Source organism: Ciona intestinalis, chromosome 14 (assembly GCF_000224145.3).
Source record: "Ciona intestinalis chromosome 14, KH, whole genome shotgun sequence".
Classification (NCBI taxonomy): Eukaryota; Metazoa; Chordata; class Ascidiacea; order Phlebobranchia; family Cionidae; genus Ciona; species Ciona intestinalis.
Window position 1 is genome coordinate 4,468,491 of NC_020179.2, and position 19,163 is coordinate 4,487,653.

The 19,163-nt window shown below is 37.6% G+C and overlaps 4 protein-coding genes across 5 annotated transcripts in view; 2 read left to right on the forward strand and 2 right to left on the reverse strand.

The window, feature by feature from the left end:
• Window positions 1-35: 35 nt before the first annotated feature.
• LOC100182030 (PAN2-PAN3 deadenylation complex subunit pan3-like) lies at window positions 36-10,150 on the reverse strand. 2 transcript variants are annotated; one of them, XM_026837566.1, is made up of 18 exons: window positions 9,925-10,150; window positions 9,233-9,409; window positions 8,654-8,722; window positions 7,990-8,165; window positions 7,332-7,473; window positions 6,707-6,847; window positions 5,635-5,790; window positions 4,991-5,091; window positions 4,495-4,657; window positions 3,757-3,915; window positions 3,233-3,349; window positions 3,009-3,131; window positions 2,599-2,728; window positions 2,214-2,328; window positions 1,550-1,662; window positions 1,074-1,203; window positions 606-806; window positions 36-327 (listed from the first exon to the last, which is right to left on the reverse strand). In XM_026837566.1, exons 1-18 carry the CDS (start codon window positions 9,965-9,967, stop codon window positions 151-153), a joined length of 2,433 nt encoding a protein of 810 aa, XP_026693367.1. In that variant the 5' UTR covers window positions 9,968-10,150; the 3' UTR covers window positions 36-150. The 2 variants fall into 2 exon arrangements, with proteins under 2 accessions (XP_026693367.1, XP_018670410.1); XM_018814865.2 differs by having other exon boundaries at window positions 36-325; window positions 603-806; window positions 9,925-10,144.
• A 109-nt stretch (window positions 10,151-10,259) lies between these two features.
• On the forward strand, window positions 10,260-12,040 carry LOC100179702 (COMM domain-containing protein 3). Its single transcript, XM_002125886.4, has one exon. It carries the CDS (start codon window positions 11,312-11,314, stop codon window positions 11,882-11,884), a length of 573 nt encoding a protein of 190 aa, XP_002125922.1. The 5' UTR covers window positions 10,260-11,311; the 3' UTR covers window positions 11,885-12,040.
• On the forward strand, window positions 10,552-10,857 carry LOC101242365 (ubiquitin-like protein ATG12). Its single transcript, XM_004226893.1, has one exon. The coding sequence runs from the start codon at window positions 10,552-10,554 to the stop codon at window positions 10,855-10,857; it is 306 nt and encodes a 101-aa protein (XP_004226941.1).
• A 475-nt stretch (window positions 12,041-12,515) lies between the features above and the next one.
• LOC100178174 (serine/threonine-protein kinase Nek3-like) overlaps window positions 12,516-19,163 on the reverse strand; it is a 7,425-nt gene continuing 777 nt past the window's right edge. Inside the window, exons 2-12 of the mRNA XM_002121533.4 lie at window positions 18,983-19,127; window positions 18,482-18,684; window positions 16,697-17,500; window positions 16,318-16,379; window positions 15,875-16,017; window positions 15,425-15,568; window positions 14,993-15,179; window positions 14,329-14,406; window positions 14,069-14,137; window positions 13,699-13,776; window positions 12,516-13,388 (exon numbers count right to left, since the gene is read on the reverse strand). Of these exons, the coding sequence (XP_002121569.2) occupies window positions 13,252-13,388; window positions 13,699-13,776; window positions 14,069-14,137; window positions 14,329-14,406; window positions 14,993-15,179; window positions 15,425-15,568; window positions 15,875-16,017; window positions 16,318-16,379; window positions 16,697-17,500; window positions 18,482-18,684; window positions 18,983-19,127 (2,050 nt within the window). The 3' untranslated portion in view covers window positions 12,516-13,251. The remainder of the gene's footprint in view (window positions 13,389-13,698; window positions 13,777-14,068; window positions 14,138-14,328; window positions 14,407-14,992; window positions 15,180-15,424; window positions 15,569-15,874; window positions 16,018-16,317; window positions 16,380-16,696; window positions 17,501-18,481; window positions 18,685-18,982; window positions 19,128-19,163) is intronic.

Below are 19,163 nucleotides of genomic sequence, written 5' to 3' on the forward strand. Positions count from 1 at the left end.
TTAAAACTAATTAAATTATCCAACAATACTTCCCACTTTCCTGGTATTATAATGAAATGTAAAAAGGTAAAACAATTCTCTTTTATACCAAACTCGGGGGGAGCTAGCCCTGTATTAAAACCTTACAGACCTAGTAACATCATAGCCACCTTAACCATTAAGGTACATGCCCAAGTCAAGGCACGAGAGGCTACGCAACGCTGGCGTTTGTAAGTTCCTGAAAACATTTTTCGAAAGCTTTTTTGAGCTCTGCGTACGAGACAACGAGCACGTTCTGCTCGTCACGGGACATGAGGCAAAGTTTCTCCGGAACTCCAGCGTCAAGCTGGAAAATTAATCGGTTTGAATGAAAATGTAACTTTCTTAACCTTGCGTGGCGGGGCAACACAATCTTTATTGCACGGATGTTCTGTTTCATACACCTCGTCCTCGCTTACAACTTACCAAGTATGTAACTTATATATCCTCGCATGGGGGGGGCACTGACAGTCTTTAAGAATACAGGTGTTCTGTTTCATACACCAACTGTGGCCTAAAGCAAAGGTCCCATAGCATGCCACATAGGACCTCACCCATGTAGAACACATTAATACACCACATACCTTATTCAAACACTGCACAATATGCGCCATATCAACCCATGGAGCCCCCGTCTCAGTGACTTGATGGAAAAGATGATCACGGAAGAGTTTAAGAAGATAACGATCCCCCGTCTCTGACCAAGTCGCCTCCATCCCAAACTCTGGTCGCTCGTTGATCACGCCGAGCTTCGACAACATCCGGAACAAACGACCGTTTTCCACCTCCTGGTGATCGTATGATGAAGATTAATTTAACTTATTTATCCTCGCATGGCGAGGCAGCGACAGTTCTTATAACACTGGTGTTCTGTTTCATACACCTCATACCTGCTTACAAGTTACCATGTATGTAACTTTGTGAGCGTTTTGGGGGTTGTATTAAACTGGACAGTAAGCATAAAGTGTTATAACTCGACAGGGAGCATAAGGTGTCATAACCTGACAGCGAGCATAAGGTGTTAAAAGTTGACAATAAGCATGAGGTATACAAACCTTGGCCATTTCATTCTCAATAACGTCGCATCTCAACAACGCAGCATCAAGCTGGGTGTAAAACCTCGCACCAATCATTGGCATTATGTCGTTTACATTATGTGGGCGTTGTTGTGGAGTGAGGAGGTACCTTGGTAGAACATAAGTATCATGTCTGTTAATGTGGCAGTTATACAAGCATTGAAAATTACTGAAGTTTAGATAGTGCTGGTGAAGAGTTTCTAAATAAAGTAACTTTTGACAAAATTATCCAAAAATTGTGTGATAAGGTTTAGCAAAATTGTATGTTATGTTATTCAGCCAATCCTGGCCTAAATCCCAGGTCCCATGGTACGTTTTGATATAGTACCTCACCTATATAGAATACAACATGCTGTATTCTATATGGGTGAGGTCCAACAGTGAGCCACACCTGGGGATCAGATACATACGCCTATTTACCCCATAACTGCATGACCTTATACAAACCAACCCACATAATAAGATTCTTTAAATCATTGGAATAATTCATCACAACAAGTTCAATAGATTTAGGAAAGTTGTCTCTTTGTATCGAACTCACTGAGTTGCAAGCCAATGCTAGAACCACCTGTGATGTAATGAGACTTTATTACTGAATATTCTGTTTCATACACTTTGTGACTGCTTTCGAGTTACGACATATGCAACCTATTTATCCTCGCATGGTAGGGCAACGACAGTTGTTATAACACGGGTTTTCCGTTTTATACACCTCATGCCCGCTTACCAGTTACCACGTATGTAACTTTGTGGGTGATTGTTTTCTGCATGGCTGAGAATTTAGACAACCCATTAGTGACCACTGGGTTGAATTAATTGCTGATAAGGGTTTTGCGCAAGGACACAGTATCGAGCATATAACCCGGTTATTTTGGTTCGATGTAAGCAGTCTCACCACTGGGCCACATCATTGGCAATATGAAGGCCAGTTTGTTATACTTACAAGCATGAAGCTTGTCTTTACATATGATTGGTATATAAAGCTTGGTACTTGCAACACTCACTCTTGTCTCATCTAACACTGAGGATGGTTAAAGTTGATTAACTGAAACTGCACCATCCTCAGTGTTAGATGAGACAAGAGTGAGTGTTACATAAACACCACTACACACCCACTACCTTTCCGAGAGCCACCATGTCCTCCTGTTGATATTGTTGCATATGAGCGCGTGGATTGGAATGTGAGTTATCGTAACCAAGTACATCAAATATTCCGACTCCATTTATTCGAACTCTATCGTGAATATATAATGTTGTTATCATGCTGTTGTGCATTTATTATATAAAGTATTCCGGCATAAAAACAACTATATTCATGTTCATGTATAACCTTGAATTGGTTGCACTGCACCACTTTTCACTAGTGTTTATATAAGTTAGGTGTATTTGATTGACAGTAATTTTGATAGCTAGTTTTACAGTCAACAAAACAAAAAAACAATCCCCACAAAACTATAATCATGAATTATATACATTACAAAGTGAGTAAGTGACCCCCTAGTACCTTGATTTATCCGTGATAATGATCTTGGTAGGGTCCACCACTCTACAAGCGAGACCAGCTGTGTGTATGCAACGTAACGCAGAGGTTAGCTGAACTATGTACGTCCATATTAAACTTTCGGGGAGAAGGCCTGGAAAGATGGGTTGTACAAGTAAGAATAATGTTATTTAACAAGTATGTATTCTGGTGCATTCAATAACTTTTATGTAGATCTAAGATTTAGACCAGAGTTGGCTCATTACCCCAACATTGTATATACACATTCTATTCTGTATGGGTGAGGTCTCATGGGACCTGGGATTTATGGCAGAGTCCACTGACTGATAAATAAATGAACATATTGGCTGAAACCAGAGTAGACTGATCAAGTTGAAATCAATCACAGAAAACCAGAACAAACCGGTTCAAACCTGCATTCTGTCTTGCAGTTCCACCATTCCATTTCTTCGATGCATAATTATTGTTGGGGTTTTGGAAATGTCGTGACATCATTGTTTCTGCACCGGCGTGGTAATCGTGCGCGAAGATTAAAGCTGGGGGTACATGTATGTGTAATATAACATATATTAACAATCAACATATACCTTATACTCACGGCACTATAAACAGAGATATCTTATAATGCTCCACTTACAATGTTCACCGAATGCTTTGGAAGTAACCACCTCCCTCAGTTGAACAACGTTAGCATGTTGTAGTTTCTTCCACATTTCAACAAGAACCATGCACTTCTCGTTTACTTGCCGAAAGCCTGGGAGTTACAAACTAAATGTAAGCCTAGTTTTGTAAGATTTTTGAAACACTTATACCCATAAACCATTGAGTATGTGAGCATGTCGTATATGCTGTAATTGATAATGGGACAACTCTGGCCTAAAGTGCTGTTTTGTAACATTTAATGATGCTGGTACTTAGTAATACAACATTAAGTTAGGTTTATGCAATAACTGGGTTAATCTACAAATTCTGGCGAAATTCGAAGGACCTAAACCCGGTCTTAGGATCTTTTCTATATATTTACTGTGTCAGGTTTGGCCTATATCCAAGGGCCCATACCTCACCATATATTTTGTGTATAAGAGGTCCCTGAGGACATAGGATTTAGATCATAATTGGCCCATTAGGATTTTAATCATATATTATATATTTATATCTAACCGTGAATCCTCCTTAAACAATAGGGCAAACCATCCTTGTACTTGATAGCTTTATAACATGAAGTTACAAAACCATAAGTGCTTGACTTCTGTAGTGGATTCTCAGGGGTGGCTTCTAATGGAAACAAACTATGATAGTTGTCGACTTCCGCTGGAACACCTGGGGTGGATGGACAGGGTTAATGGTGCATGTTAAACAATTCTTGTATTTGTAACAAATATATATTGTGTTTAAATAGTGCATTTGCTACCGAACATACACTGATATAATGTAAGTAACTTATAACCATAAATGTTTGTGGCTCAGTGGTTAGGTGTTTGCATGGTAAATTAAAGATACCAGGTTTAATGCTCGATACTGCTACCATTGACAGCATACGCGTCAATAAGCAACACACTTAACAGACATTGCTTTAACTCAGTGACCACTAATGGGTTGTAGCATCCTGGGTGTTTGGGTAATAGGATTTAGGTCAAAGTTAGCTCATTACCTCAACATTGTATATGCACATTCTATTCTATATGTGTGGGGTTCTACAGTGAAACATGCTATGAAACATGATAATGAAATCAGCGTTGGCCCATCACCCAACCAGGATGCTATTGCCTATTACAACAGATATTTTTTAAGGGATTTTTTCCGGACTGTACATTTTGAAAGTTCAATGTTTTGCAGTTTTTTTTGTAAAATATTTATTCAAGTTATACAAGCCATCAATGATGTTGCTGTTATACTTACTTGGGTCTTGCTCTGTGTCCACAGTTAGCATGGTGAGCGCGTGCTTCTGTAAGATGGCTTGTCTCAATTCATTAGCCATGAAAAAGGAGGGAGCGTTGGCTTTAAGTGACATGTACTCGATGTTGGGTGGCGTGCCGGGGAAGACGTGGAACGGGGGCATCACCTAGTGGGGGGGCATGGAGACCTTAATTAATACATTTAATGTATAATATTAATACATACTGCATTGTTGGTTTAGCAGCTATGTGTTTTGTTTGACACTTTTCTGTATTATTCTACATTCTACAGCTGAGTAATTTTTTAGCACATTTCATATTGGTGAGGTCCCACGGCAAGGCACGATGGGGTAAACAAGATTTAGGCCACAGTTGCCCATTATCCCAAAATATTGATATATTTCTAGAGAGGACTTTAAAATAGTCCCATCCTAAAGAGTGAAAAAAAAGACCATGCGTTACATTTTTACTCCATATCTATATACCTAAACCGAACCTACCACAGGTAAATTTGGCCTTGTTGTATTCTGTGTGAAGAAATAAGTGGTTCCCCCGTTCTCCTGGGCCATTGGTGGGGCTATGTCTTCCGTTGGGGGGAGATCTGGGGCAATAGGGGTGATAATTGGGGTGTAGGGTTAGGAAGATATAGAATACATGTAAGATGTATTGAGAGGGTGGCAGAAAAATGTGGGATCTGCAGTTAGGGAAATCTGGGGTTATGAGTCATTATACTAACGCTATATGGTTGTCGCACTAAAGCTGACAAAGTAATGAAACTGGTGCTTTGAAAAAGTTTCATAAGAGCCTCTATGTAGGCACCTATAGGTAGGAGTTTAAATTGTTAACTTTAAATTCAATGACGACTATTATTTTAACCCCAATATCCAAGTGCAGACTAAATATCCCCAACGACCTTTTTAACACAGTGTTCCTCACCACAATTTACCATGCAACAAAGACATATAAATAAACCACATGGAAGTAAAAAATCGAATGAAGTTCGGGCAGCTTATTCGTTCATATAACACAAAAACATTTTTAGGTTAAAATTCAAAGTTATGTTGCTTAATTATTTTAAGAAAAACCTAAAGTGCAAAAAATAACCATGTAGGGAATTATTGCATGAACAAACAAACCAGCTTACCCATTATCATGTTTGCACCCATAGCTGGCGAGGACCTGTGATTGGCCAATCTTCTTGTTAGTAGTGGAGATGTGCGCTCAGGCGTAGCATGGCTGGTTGCTAACGACTCCATCGGTTGCCGCGGGAACGGGGACGAAGTACCAGGCGTCGAGAACCCTAACATAGATATCTTAATGAATCAAAACATAGATATCATATATTCTGTTACTTCTACTACTGAGATTAATGTGATATATACTTGTTTGGTTCCCCAGCAAAAAACAAATAATATTTTTTCAATATAGCATACATTGACCGACAAAAAGTGGCCTTTAGAATAACATCCAAACTTTAAAATTTTTGCCTGTCACACTAGTGCTAACTTTTGGTAGATGTTAACATAATACCACTGGCGTGATAAGCTAACTCCGGTCTAAATTTCAGGTCCCATGGCATGCCTCACTGTAGGACCTCACCCATATAGAACAGAACGTGCATATACAATGTTGTGATAATAGCCAACTCTGGTATAAATCTTAGACCTGCCTCACTGCATCACTTCACCCTTACAGAAACAGATTATAACTCCCTAACAACCCTGTTTCAAACTGCTTCTAACCGTTCTTTTCTTCCTTCTTCCCTTTCTTATTCAGCCATTGCTGTACATAATCTTCAATATAACGGAAACTAGCCCTCAAGTCCTTGACTGCTGGTCGTCTCTTGCCTGGGTTGCCAATATGTTATATAAAGAGGAAAATAATATTGTAGAGCATGAAATTTTTGCATGCAAGTTACATAGTGATATACTAATGTGTAGCAGGAATAACAGTTTGCGCAAAACTGGACCTTTTTTAGCCCATGATTCTAACATATATATACATATATATATGGTAATAAAATAGTGAAGTAGTGACCTAACCCTAAATTTAATACAAAATGAATTTAAATTACATAATTACACTATAACGAATTTAGCTTCATTTTAACTTGTGGGAAAATAATATGGAGACTATTCAAACTAATGTTTACTGCAAACAACCAGGTAGTAATAACCCTTTAGCGCCACCATGGCCACAGTAACTTAAACCCCTACCTCCCATTGAGCTTGCAGTAAGTGGAGTGCTACTATCCCCTGTGTAGTAAGTAGATGAATTGTTCTGTGGTGAGGTGAAGACAGAAGATGAGACGGATAAACGAGGGTCATGGCTTGGTACAGGGGAGGGCATATGGGTGCCTGTGGGAGGAGGATTATAATAATTAAAATATATAAGAAAAGAATGTGCATATACAGTTTTTATTCTGTATGGGTGATGCCTTACACCAAGGTATTCCATGGAACCTGGGATTTAGATCGAAGTTGGTTCATTACTCCAACATTGTATATGCACATTCTATTCTATATGGGTGAGGTCCTACAGTGAGGCATGCCATGGAACCTGGGATTTAGACCAGAGTTGGCCCATTTTCCCAACATTGTATATGCACATTCTATTCTATATGGGTGAGGTCCAACAATCTGTTTACAAATCCACATATCAAACCTTAATTATGTGTAATTAGTGAAAGTTCTTGGCACACACTTTGAATAACCCTGGTTTGGGTACAGCACCACACTGTGGTTGAGGCTGTATAGTAAGGCACATCAGGGCCATACTGACCAAGGTGCCGTCAGTATGCACTGTGCCAAACTTGGTATAACAAACCCAACATTGACTTACCAGGTAAATATTCCACCATTGATGACGATGAAGTATGAGGACCTCCCATACGAGGTGCTACATCACCATGAGCTCCTGGTATGCTGGGTAGTTGTGTGTATGGGTTGTTTGGAGGTTGGGGGGTGTATGGAGATTGCTGTGGCTGTGGGGGTTGGTGTCAGTTACATTTGGGGTAATTTGTAAGCGAGCATGAGGTGTATGGGAAAACGCAGGTGGTATAATGACTGTAATGAACTAAGTATATGCAAGAATAAATAAGCTAAAGTCATGTAACTACTAAATACATTGTATAGCCTATTTATACATTATATAAATATGTTATATATTTATATAAATATAAATTTCTAAGATGTATATACTTGAAAATACTTCCTTCTAGTTTACTGTTATACAGTTGCAGGCCAGACATAAGCAAGGAACAAAGCAGACTAAAAAGGGCACGAACACCAACAAAAACCAATACAACTAGACTACACATAAAAGCATGGGCAGTTAAAACCAATTAAACTAGAAAACTGAATATAACAATACTACATGATAAATCGAAGTACCAGACAAAAGTGACACGACCCAACCTTAAACATCCACACAAGTTAAACCAGGAAAACAATACTACATGATAACATATAAATTAAACCAGAAACCACCACACACACACCTGTTGCAATCCATTCTGTGTGTTGATCCTCGCTGTGGTTCGGTTAGGTAGGAACTCTGGAATATTAAAGCCACCGTTCTGTTGTACATGGTTGAGGTTTGGAGCCGACATGTTACGCGGGACGAACTCCCGTGCAGCTGGGTTTACGCTTCCTAATGCATTCCAATTATCACTTCCTGGAGATAAAGGAAATATAATCATAATATATAAATTGGTTCCTTCGGTATACTTCCTACAGAATAAGGAAATACTTATTATATAGTTATGCTGTACTCATAAGCACTTAAAAAGTCGGGAGGCAGGGATAGTTAGATGCACATTCCCATAAAAATCTAACTTATTGGTTGTGATATTTACTGGTTAGGTCTGACTACCCTCCTTCGTTATAAAAACATTACTTTTATAACCTAATGTTTCATCTGCCTTACAGCAAGGGATCATCAATGTATGTAGTATGTACATACCAAACACACAAAGACTGAAATAAAAGAGTGAGCCAACAGCAAAAATGAATTGAGTATGAATTGCGCATACAACATATTCATCTTTAAAATATAGCTTAACAATCAGAATACAAAAGTGTTTTCCAGATTTTCCATCTGTTCTGTTTGTCTCTATACATGTTTATACCCAACTACTTATAAATATTTAAATCGTGGCTTACTTTGAGAAGCTGACACATCCAACGATTCAAATGAGTTGATTATGTTGGAAAACGAGTTCATTCCCGATGCTGTTCGAGATTAAACAAGATTATAATCAGATAAGATATTACAGGTTATTGTGAATGGATATCAGTAATCTTTAACACTTTGTTTAATAGTTTTCCCTTTTTCATGAAACCCATAACCCAGGGTGCTGATATTATTTTGTAATAATTGGTAAAACATAACCTATTTGCATGCACTTATATATAGAAATTTTTTTAGGCCAACATTTCACTTACAATACAGCGACACTTTACAATGCTGAATGTTTATCCCAAAGTTGGTTATAATGCAGTTGCTTTTACAATTTCCATGAACTATCACCCACAAAGTTACATGTGGTAACTCAGAAATGATAACATGGTGTACGAAACAGAACACCCATGTTATAACGACTGTCGTTGCCCCGCCATGCAAGTATAATAAGTTACATATGCGGTAACATGTATGCAGGCATGAGGTGTATGAAACGGAGCACCCTTGTTATAATAACCCTCGTTGCGCAAGGAAATATAGGTCCATCGATTCATTTCTACCTGATGTTGGTTGGAAAGCAGTCGCCTCCACAGACAATGAAGTATCGTACGTGTTCATGTCATCCATAGTTCTGTTGGGGTTGGGGTTGGAGTTGGAGTTACGTTGCATTAACTGTTGGAACTTGGATTCCTTGGCAATCCCGAAAGATGGAAGATCTCCAACCAATGCACTGTTTACTGGATAACAGGGGACAATAAAAGGCTCTGTTGTGTATGTCAAATATCAAACAGGAATAAGAAGGGACAGGGGGACATTAATATAAAAAGATTTGTCATATATGTAAAATGCCAAATGTGAACAAGTGACAGGTTTACTGGATAAGAAGGGATATAAATATGAATAAGTAGCCCTGCATACCTTGCCCAACCAGGTGTGAAATAACTGTTGATTAGAATTGGATGAAGTCAGAAGTGATATAATATTTAAAATAAGAACTTATGCGCTTTGCATAGTTGTATAGTTTACCATGGGTATTACCCATAATTTATTAAGTTGGCATTAAGGGGGGGTCAAAACCAAACACTTTTTTAATAGTAGCATATTTATATATATATATTTAATAGTAATGTCATATTTGCAAATTTGTATAAACCTAACACGTTTGCAAAATTAATTGTATTTATAACTGAATTCAACACTTTTGCAATTGTGTATATTTGTGCAGAACAACACAAATAAACAAACAACTTACTTTGGTCAAACATTGCAGAATCGTTCGTTGCAAAACCTGCCATGTTGACTTCGTAGCTTTCTTGTGGTCAGCGTTGAACAATATATTGCGCTTATTATGTTGTAGAAATTGTGTGTTTGCTAAGTGTACGTCATTTTTAAGGTACTGTCATCCAATTTGTAGATTGTTTTCATTTAATCATGGGTAATTTCGGGGTAAAATCAAAACTGAAAAATAAACGAAGACGAAAAAAATTTCACTGAATGATGAAATCACTCAGCCATGACCGATGTAAAACGAGTCACATAAAAATCTTAACTTATGGAAACTATTTGGGGTGTTTTTAAGTTTATGCCAAAAAACAACATTTTTTGTCTTAAAAATAATGCGGTTTTACCTTAATTCGGCATTAATGTCATTTTATTGGTTAAATATTTAAACATTTTACCTGCAAAGACATACTCTTACAATGTTTAAGTACCAACTGTACAATGTACGAGTATGAAAGCATAACTGAATACATTGTAGGCACATATCTGTATTACTTATTCATAATACTTACAATAAAGTACTGCCTGAACTGCTGATAACTCAACTGTATTCATTTATGTAGGTTATGTTTAACTATTAGCAATTAAATAGCGTAAAATGGACCAAGAAGACGCCAAAACTGAAGACGACAGACCTACGAAAGTTGACGTTTTACTCCGACCTGCTGGAGACGCGCCGATATTAAAGAAAAAGAAATGGCAGGTGGACTCTGCTAAGACTGTTGAATGGGTCGTCGGATTTCTGAGAAAACTTTTAAAATGTGAAGATTCTGATTCGTTGTTTTTATACGTCAATCAAGCGTTCGCCCCCTCGCCCGATAGAGACATTGGTTCCTTGTATGAATGCTTCGGGAGCGACGAGAAACTTGTATTACATTATGCTAAGACACAAGCGTGGGGCTGAAACACATTTTCTTTACTTTTGTAGATTTACTCTTCTTCTTAAAATGTAGTTCCAATTAAAGTGCATTCACCTGTTACGGTTATCAACATTTCAGCTACAAAAATATTGTGCAAATATATGTCATCATATGCAAGCTACAAACCTGTATTATATGATGAATTTAACATCCTGACGGTTATAAATGTTACAGTTCATTTACACTTATGGCCAATACGTAACAGTCACACTGTTTCACTGTTTAATGCTTTGGGTTTAACTCGAAAGCGAGCATGAGGTGTATGAAACAGAACACCTGTGTTAAAACGACAGTTGTTTCCCACCATACAAGGTCAAATAGTTTATTATTTATTGCAAATGCTAAATCTAATGCCTACTGAAAATTCCAACATGACAGTCCTTTTGCTTGCGCGATACTTTATTCTATTTATAAACTACCAGGTTCTAGGTTTTAGTCATGGATATTTTATCTGCTGATAACCTGAGAGCGTTAAGACTCTGTGGTGATGATGATGTCATATCTGATGATGCGTTTAATGCTCTGATACCGGATGCATGTTCTGTGATCTTGGGTGGAGAGGCTGATCATCCTGGTGGGAAGATATGTGCAAGTGTAGATCAAAGAGCATTAATGGAGGTCTTCACTGGAGTGATGTGTTTGCTCCTGGAGGCGGGGAAGCTCGACATTGATGAAGATCAACTTAATCTTCTGCTTGACGATTGCAATTTCTCATCCTCGAAAAAAGAAAGTTTTGTTTCTGTTTTTAACGAGAATCGATCCAAGATTCGCGAACATTTAGGAAACATAGGAATCCAACTACCGACCTTGGTTGATGTTAAATGGAGGTTGGATTACAACCTAAAGAACAGCAGTCTTCATAAAGTGAACGAACTTAAATATACAATCTCGCTGAAAGAGAATTCTTCAAATGAACCAGTGGAGTTCCATTGCTCCAAAGAAGAACTTCAAGATTTGGTTAGCAAACTTAGAGAGGCGTGCAAAGCATTGGAGAGAGCAAGTCAAGTGTGATCTCTCAATGTTTATGTGATGTATAAACTCAGTTATTCAACATATCATCATTCATGTGCAATATCCTTGTAAAATATAGTGAGAATTAAAGATTGATTTTTAAGTTTTGAATATTTGCCATAGTAAATTACAAGCATTTTTAAATTTATTGTTAAACCCTGAGTGTTCTGTTTCGCATTGTTGTGCGTTATGATACAAAATATAACGCACAACAAATAGCCGAACTTAAAATATTTCTCCATGCTAAGTATATGTCATCAGTCTGGTGCAATGCCTCAGCGGTTGGGTATTCACATCATGACCGAAATAAACCAGATTCGAGACCTGACTTTTTTACCCTTGTGCAGAACACTACAACCGAATGGTTACAAGTATACAATTACCTTCACATACATGGTAACTTGTTAGCGGGCACAAGGTGTGGGAAACAGAACATATGTGTCATAACGACTGTCGTTGCCCCGCAATGCGAGGATAAATAAGCTACACACATGGTAACTTGTAACCAGACATGAGGTGTATGAAACCGAACACGCATGGGCCGTGTTATAACAGCTATCGTTGCCTGTCAGGTAGGATAAATAAGTTAACATTCATTTTTTGCCACTGCTGTCATAAGAACAACCTGAAATTAATGTCTGGATTGTTTATTTGAAGCCACTGCATGAAACAACCAAGGCAGGGAAAAAATTTTGCTCAAAAAGGAAGATTTAGTTTTCACACAGTGCCATGCTCTCATAGAAATCTTATAAATCTGGTAAATCATACAGGTATTGCTGGCGCAAACACAGGAATATTCACAGTAAATATAAACAGCTAATTATATGAATCTACTATTACTAAGGTATACAGATCAAATATATGAAATAAATTGCTTATAATCACTTAAGCTTACAACATTACATAAGTACATACCATATTACAGACCATTTTTGTCACTTTAATTGATAAAATTATCATCCCAATGCAACAGTGTAGGAAAATGAATAGAAATAGTTGTGTTGTGCAACACATATCTGCATTACAGCAATAATAATACAACAAAATAATATAATAAACCCTACATTAGTAAACATTACAAATAATAGGTTGAAATTTCAACGGATTGTGTGCTTTACTATCATTGTCCACCCTGGAATTCATAAAAGTTGGCGCCTATGGTAACTTGTATGACATAAATAGATGTATAACCTTATACACTTCATAAAATATCAAAAATTGTAAAAAATACAGAAAAACATTTTGAAGGTAAATTTTGTGCTGCATTTGCAGAAAGTATGTCTAAAAGTTGTACAATATATTCAGATACATCTAGGGTTCATGGATTCTATCATGGTGTACACCTTATTAATGGATTAACACCATGCTCAGTTAAGTAGAAGGTAGCAAGTCTCCAGTGTTTCAAAGTCAACTTTATGTTTATATTTATCATAAACCTCCCCAATACTGAAACCTCTGCTGAACATCTCACTGAGTTGGTGGTAAGTGTCTGCACCCACGGTGTCTGGAATAAACAGTGAGCTTTAAAATGAATGAATGTAGTTTATTTACCCTCGCATGGCGGGGCAACGACAGTTGTTATAACACGGGTGTTCTGTTTTATACACCTCGTGCCCACTTACCAGTTACAACTTATGTAACTTTGTGGGTGACTGTTTTCTGTATGGCTGATAATTTGGACAACCCGTTAGTGACCACTGGGTTGGATCAATTGACGTTAAGTGTCTTGCCCAAGGATGCCCACAATGGTTGCAGCATCCAGCTTTGAACTAAAAAATTCCATTTCACCTTTGCATAAAAAACATAATAGTTACCGATACATCCTTGTTTAACAAGTTCGAGGGAAGAGACGCGACTTGTTAACGTTCGTGTTGTGTCAAGGTCATCATCATCTAAAGTATTGTTGAGGTAACTTAATGGGTATACCATCTGTTTATAATGCATAAGTTATAAGACAACATGGTATAACTCCAAAGTCTAAAACATGGTGTCGCAATGCACAACATACATGGTGGTTTTATACCTTGTGAGTTGGAATACTTTTAAGTTTATTCTCTGGGTGGGAAACCAATGGATTTAATACACAGGTGTTGTCACATTCATAGTTACATACACCTCATGCTCACTACCAAGCCATACATAACACCACATACACTGATAGCTGTATACAACACACATACCAACCTGGATCAAAATCATCGTCATAATCTTCAAAATCGTCAGGGTATTCAACATCACTTGAATAGTTTTTATCTAAAAATAATGTTATGTGTGATGTGACAATGCCGATTCAAAACCCAGCCAAAGATCAAAAGACAAGTTTGCTTATCCGTTCGAATAACATTAAAAAAAGGTTGTTAAAACATGTCACGGATAAAAATACATAGAAAAGTATAAAAGGCCATTGTAATCATGTTTAAACCACTGATAGCCAACCAACTTACCTGGTGAACTACTTTCATTGTTGCTGCTGAAACTTTCAAGAACCAAATTCTTCTGGGTGTTTGGTTTCTTACCTGAACCTGAAATTGAAAGTTGATATGATTAGGTGGACTTATACAGGATTAGGGAGAATACCCATAGTCCCTGGTTGATTCATAATTTTCTCCATCACACAAATCTACCAAAAGACACCCCAACTTACAATACCCTCGTTTTAACATTTTTTTTGTAAATCATTGTAAATCATTGAAAGCATCGCTGCACACAACGTTCATACAATCAGCATCCTGCAGCAAACTGATTGGAAAACCGTGATCTGAATTAAAAGTCCTTATTACCATCATTATTCCCATTTCAATTTACTCCTTGTGATAACAGGATTAGAATGGGTAACAATAGCCCTGATTTAATCAATATTTTCTCTAAAGTATAACCATTGAACAAATGCAGCTACAAAAGTCACCATTTCCCTAAACCCATGAAACACTTTATTCCAACATTTTTTATACATTATTTTTAATTATTAAAAAGTTTCACTAAACACCTTGACCTTTTTACAATCAGTATGTTGCAGCAAACTGATTAAAAAGCTGTGATCTAAATTAAAAGTCAGATAACACCCCAGCTTTGTCGTTATTATCATTATTCCACTCCCATCCAACTTACTCCTTGCGATAACCTCCTGTTTGCTCTTCCCCAACAACCAACCACTTCCTGGGAGCTTCTTCCTCCTTGTCCTCCCATCCTCCTGCTTGGATGCGGGATCGCCAAGAATCACATCATCAGAACTGCTCTCGGAACTCCTCTTTAACCAGGAGCTGCCGGGAAGTCTCTGCTTTCTGATCTTCGTCACCTGTAACATAATATTAAGGATGGCATCTTTTAAAACAGGAGTCACATTATATGTTTTACCTCTAAACTAGCTTTTACTCAGGTATGTGCTTATACAATTGGGCACAGCCAAAGTATGCTGAAACCTGAGATGTAGTTTTATTACTGCAATATCAGTGTACTACTAGAACTAGACCACTGCCTAGCTATAGTACACCCCAATAAAGCAGACCTATTGTTATACAGTAAACACCATTGTTACATCACCTGCATCTCCGGACTCGCTCGTGACGTCACTTTCACGGTTGGTCGCTTATCCTGGTTACTATGGTTACTACAATCACTTGGTCGTCGTTGAACTCTACTTATCACCACTGGGTGATGCTCTTGCTCTTGTTTTAATCGAAGAACCTTGGATGTATATCATTATAATACGGTAATTGGTAAGAGGGCACGCGGTACATGAAACAGAACACTTGTGTAACAACAAATGTTGTTGCCCCGCCATGTGAGGATAAATAAGTTACATACGTAGTAACTTGTAAGCGGGCATGAGGTGTATGAAACAGGACACCCATGTTATAACTGTTGTTGCCACAGAACAATATAAATAAGTAACATAAGCACAAGTTTATATGAAAATATAATTTCCACAGTAAGCATACACGTGTGGCTTAATACAATTTTAAAATATAATAACAACCCATTTATATTAACCTGCGCTCGTTTAGATTGTAGCCACGCACTTCCTGGTAAGTTCCGCCCCACTGGTTTCGATTCTTTTACTTTCTTGGGCGAGTTTAATGATGTTTCTATGTCCTCGCAAACCTCAATCATCTCGGGTATTTCATCGTCGTTTGCTGGAAAAGATATATATATTGTAACATAAAGAGCTTTTGCTAGGGGCATAGGCACCAAACCTGCAGTCGCAGGGTGGGCAGGCCCCAGAATTTTCTGCACCAGATTAATAGCAAACATTAAAATATTTTATATTTCTTTTGAATTTGGCAATAACCTTGAATATGTTCCACATAAATGCTTGTCTAACTTACTCTGCTATTGCTGCAATTATACAGTTTGATGCCATGGCTTGTGGCTTATGTAATGGAAGACTGCTATAATAAAGCCGTCCATGTAAGTTTATAGTTAAGTAGAATCACCTTTCCTTGAAGTGTTCAGTTCATCATCAGAACACGAGGAAAACTCATCCGAAGAATATGATCTGTAATATAGTAACAGCATTGAATAATCAACCATAACTTTACATACGTGATAACTCAAAAGCATGCACACGGTGTATGGAACAGTCAGAACACAGGTGTTGAAATGACTGTTTTTGCCCCACCGTGCACAGATAAACAGGTTACATACAATCATTTAAATTACAATCATAGTATTTATTAATAAGATATACCCATCTACCCCTAATAGATTATATTAGAAGTTACATTTATTTATTCAAGTTTTAGTTATAGACTTATAGTATCCCCATTTACCCCAAACATTACACGTTACATTCATATAATAACCCCCTATTACCTATGATGAATATTTCTGTTCCGTTTAAACTGGTTCGAATTAAAATCTGATTCATCGTCACTTGAACTTGACAGCGAATGGTAATGACCGCTGGCGTGGCGCGAGCCACGGTCACCGTACCCTGACCAGGTTGCCACGGTATCTGTCATGTTCGGCTCCACGCGACGGACAGCTGAGTGCGGACACGTTTGCGGCCGATCATTTTCGTTTTCGCCGTCAATATCGTTCGTGTAAGTTGCGTGAACGGATATCGATCGCGCCGTGTTCACTATTTCAGGGGACGGAGACTTCTGTATAGATTCCTCACTTGCTTTTAACAGAGCATCCAAATCATCCATGTCAAAGTCAAGTTCGGTGTGGTTCTCAACCTTTTTTACATTAACGTTCCCCTCAGCTGAGGGCTCAGGTGTTTGAGTTCGTATTTTATCCGCGTACTGCAGTAGGATGGGTAGTTTTAGTAACTGGGCTGCAGTGGGACGATCCTCTGGGTTTTTGTTCAGTATTTGGCCGACAAGTGCTTTTAATTCAGGAGAGCAATTAGGGGGTAAGTCAGCGTATTTCCCGTTTACGATTTTATAGAAAAGACTGATCAGGTTTGCCGCATCAAACGCTGGTGCAAGTGCGCACATCTCGAACAAGAGGCACCCAAGCGCCCAAATGTCTGATTTAAAGCTGTATGGAATATCCTGGCACAACTCTGGACTTAGATAGCAAGGAGTTCCAACGCAGGTGCTCGCTTTATCAAGGGTGTGGTCAATTTCTTTGGAGATTCCAAAGTCTCCAAGTTTCACCACATCGTCATTTCTATAAACATTAAAATATTAAAAAAATAAATCCATTTTATTTTAAGCATTTGGCAAACCTACATTTTGTGCGATTGCTGTGCCTTTTACACAATAAAATTTATTGTTTATTATTATGATTGGATATAACTATGTTTTTCTTGCCATAGATCTCATTCTTTCCATTTCTTTGGTTAAATTTGTTTTATGGTGATAAACAAACTTCTGCCCTGAATCTTAGTGTGTCGCCAAAACTACTGGCCCATGCAATGTATGCACCCCACACCACATAGTAGCATGGTTAACTATGAAACATAGTTTGTTTTAGCAAGTCAGGAGATTAAGTCTGTGTCACAGACTTACAGTAATGTTTTTGGTTTTATCCCTGATTTTTTGGGCTTTGTGGGTGATGCATGTATTCTATAAGCCAGTAGTTATTATACAGTTTATAAATATGGCTCAGAAACATTTATTTGGCACCTACTTCACTTACAACAGCGTTTAGAATCTTTAACAGCGTAAACATCAAATCTGTATGATAACTACTTGGTTATAGAATACCCACATAATTATCCAGTTTACTATGAAACATAATCATTATTCTTCCAAACATAAACACGAAGATAACATTCCAACAATTGATTCTATTGTGTGACTTAACAATGGTTGAACCCCCAGCTGCTATTGTGATGTCATAGTGGGAAGTGTCAACATAGGATATCATGGATCCAGCAGGGCGGGTTATAATATAGTTTGGCGCTCAAAATACTCTATGTACAACTTCCATCAAATTCATCAAAACATTGAAATAATATAATGGGCAATCCAAAAATATTAGTCGTATTAAAAATAATCAACCAACAAAACCAAAAATCACCCACAAAGTTACATACGTGGTAACTCATAAGCCAGAACGAGGTGTATGAAACAGAACACTCGTGTTATGACAACTGTCTATGCCATGTGAGGATAAATAAGTTGCATTTGTATTAGGGTTACTCACTTAACAAGGAAAACATTCTCTGATTTTAAATCTCGATGCAGAATCCTCCGCTCATGAATATATTTAACTGCTGATGTGATTTGTGTTGTCCATGTTAATATAGTGGATGATTCAAACATGGTTTTGGATTGCTGGGCACTAAGTATGCGGTCTTGTAATGTCCCACCATTGCAATATTCCAACACCATGTTCATGTGATGGCCCTGTATTTATATAGTGATTGTATATAGAGTATTTTTAAGAGTACTTATATATACGCTGTAGGTGACGTGCATATTATAAATCTGAAAAGGATTTACAAAACTTTGAGATCATAATAAAAATACCAGAAAGACTTTTTGAATTTGTCTATGACTTTATTTTACAGTTTGATTTTTTGCATATTATTCTGACCTTTGTTAATGTAAACAAATAGAAAAATACAGTTATAATACTGTTTTTGATATTGGGTATATTTTAAGGACAATCCACTTCCATGCTACAACTAAGTTGTCCACAAACCTTCAAGTCCATAAACCATTCATAGCATTTCACGATATGGTAATTATCCAGCGTCCTTAATATGTCTGCTTCGCGCACCACTGCTTTTCGTGATCGAGAGCGACGTGCTTCATTGATTTCAATCTTTTTTATTGCAACGAGTTTCCTAAGAAAAAAACCTCGTGCTCACTGTTGAGTTATA

What these genes read in the sequence shown, in the direction of transcription:
- LOC100179702 (XM_002125886.4), top strand. Translation starts at nt 11,312, where the DNA reads ATGGATATTTTATCTGCTGATAACCTGAGAGCGTTAAGACTCTGTGGT.
- LOC100182030 (XM_026837566.1), bottom strand. Translation starts at nt 9,967, where the DNA reads ATGGCAGGTTTTGCAACGAACGATTCTGCAATGTTTGACCAAA. An exon ending in GGACACAGAGCAAGACCCAA is followed by an intron (nt 3,916 to 4,494) that starts GTAAGTATAACA and finishes CATCCACCCCAG; the next exon opens with GTGTTCCAGCGGAAGTCGAC. An exon ending in ACATGGTGGCTCTCGGAAAG is followed by an intron (nt 1,663 to 2,213) that starts GTAGTGGGTGTG and finishes ATTACATCACAG; the next exon opens with GTGGTTCTAGCATTGGCTTG.
- LOC101242365 (XM_004226893.1), top strand. Translation starts at nt 10,552, where the DNA reads ATGGACCAAGAAGACGCCAAAACTGAAGACGACAGACCTACGAAAGTT.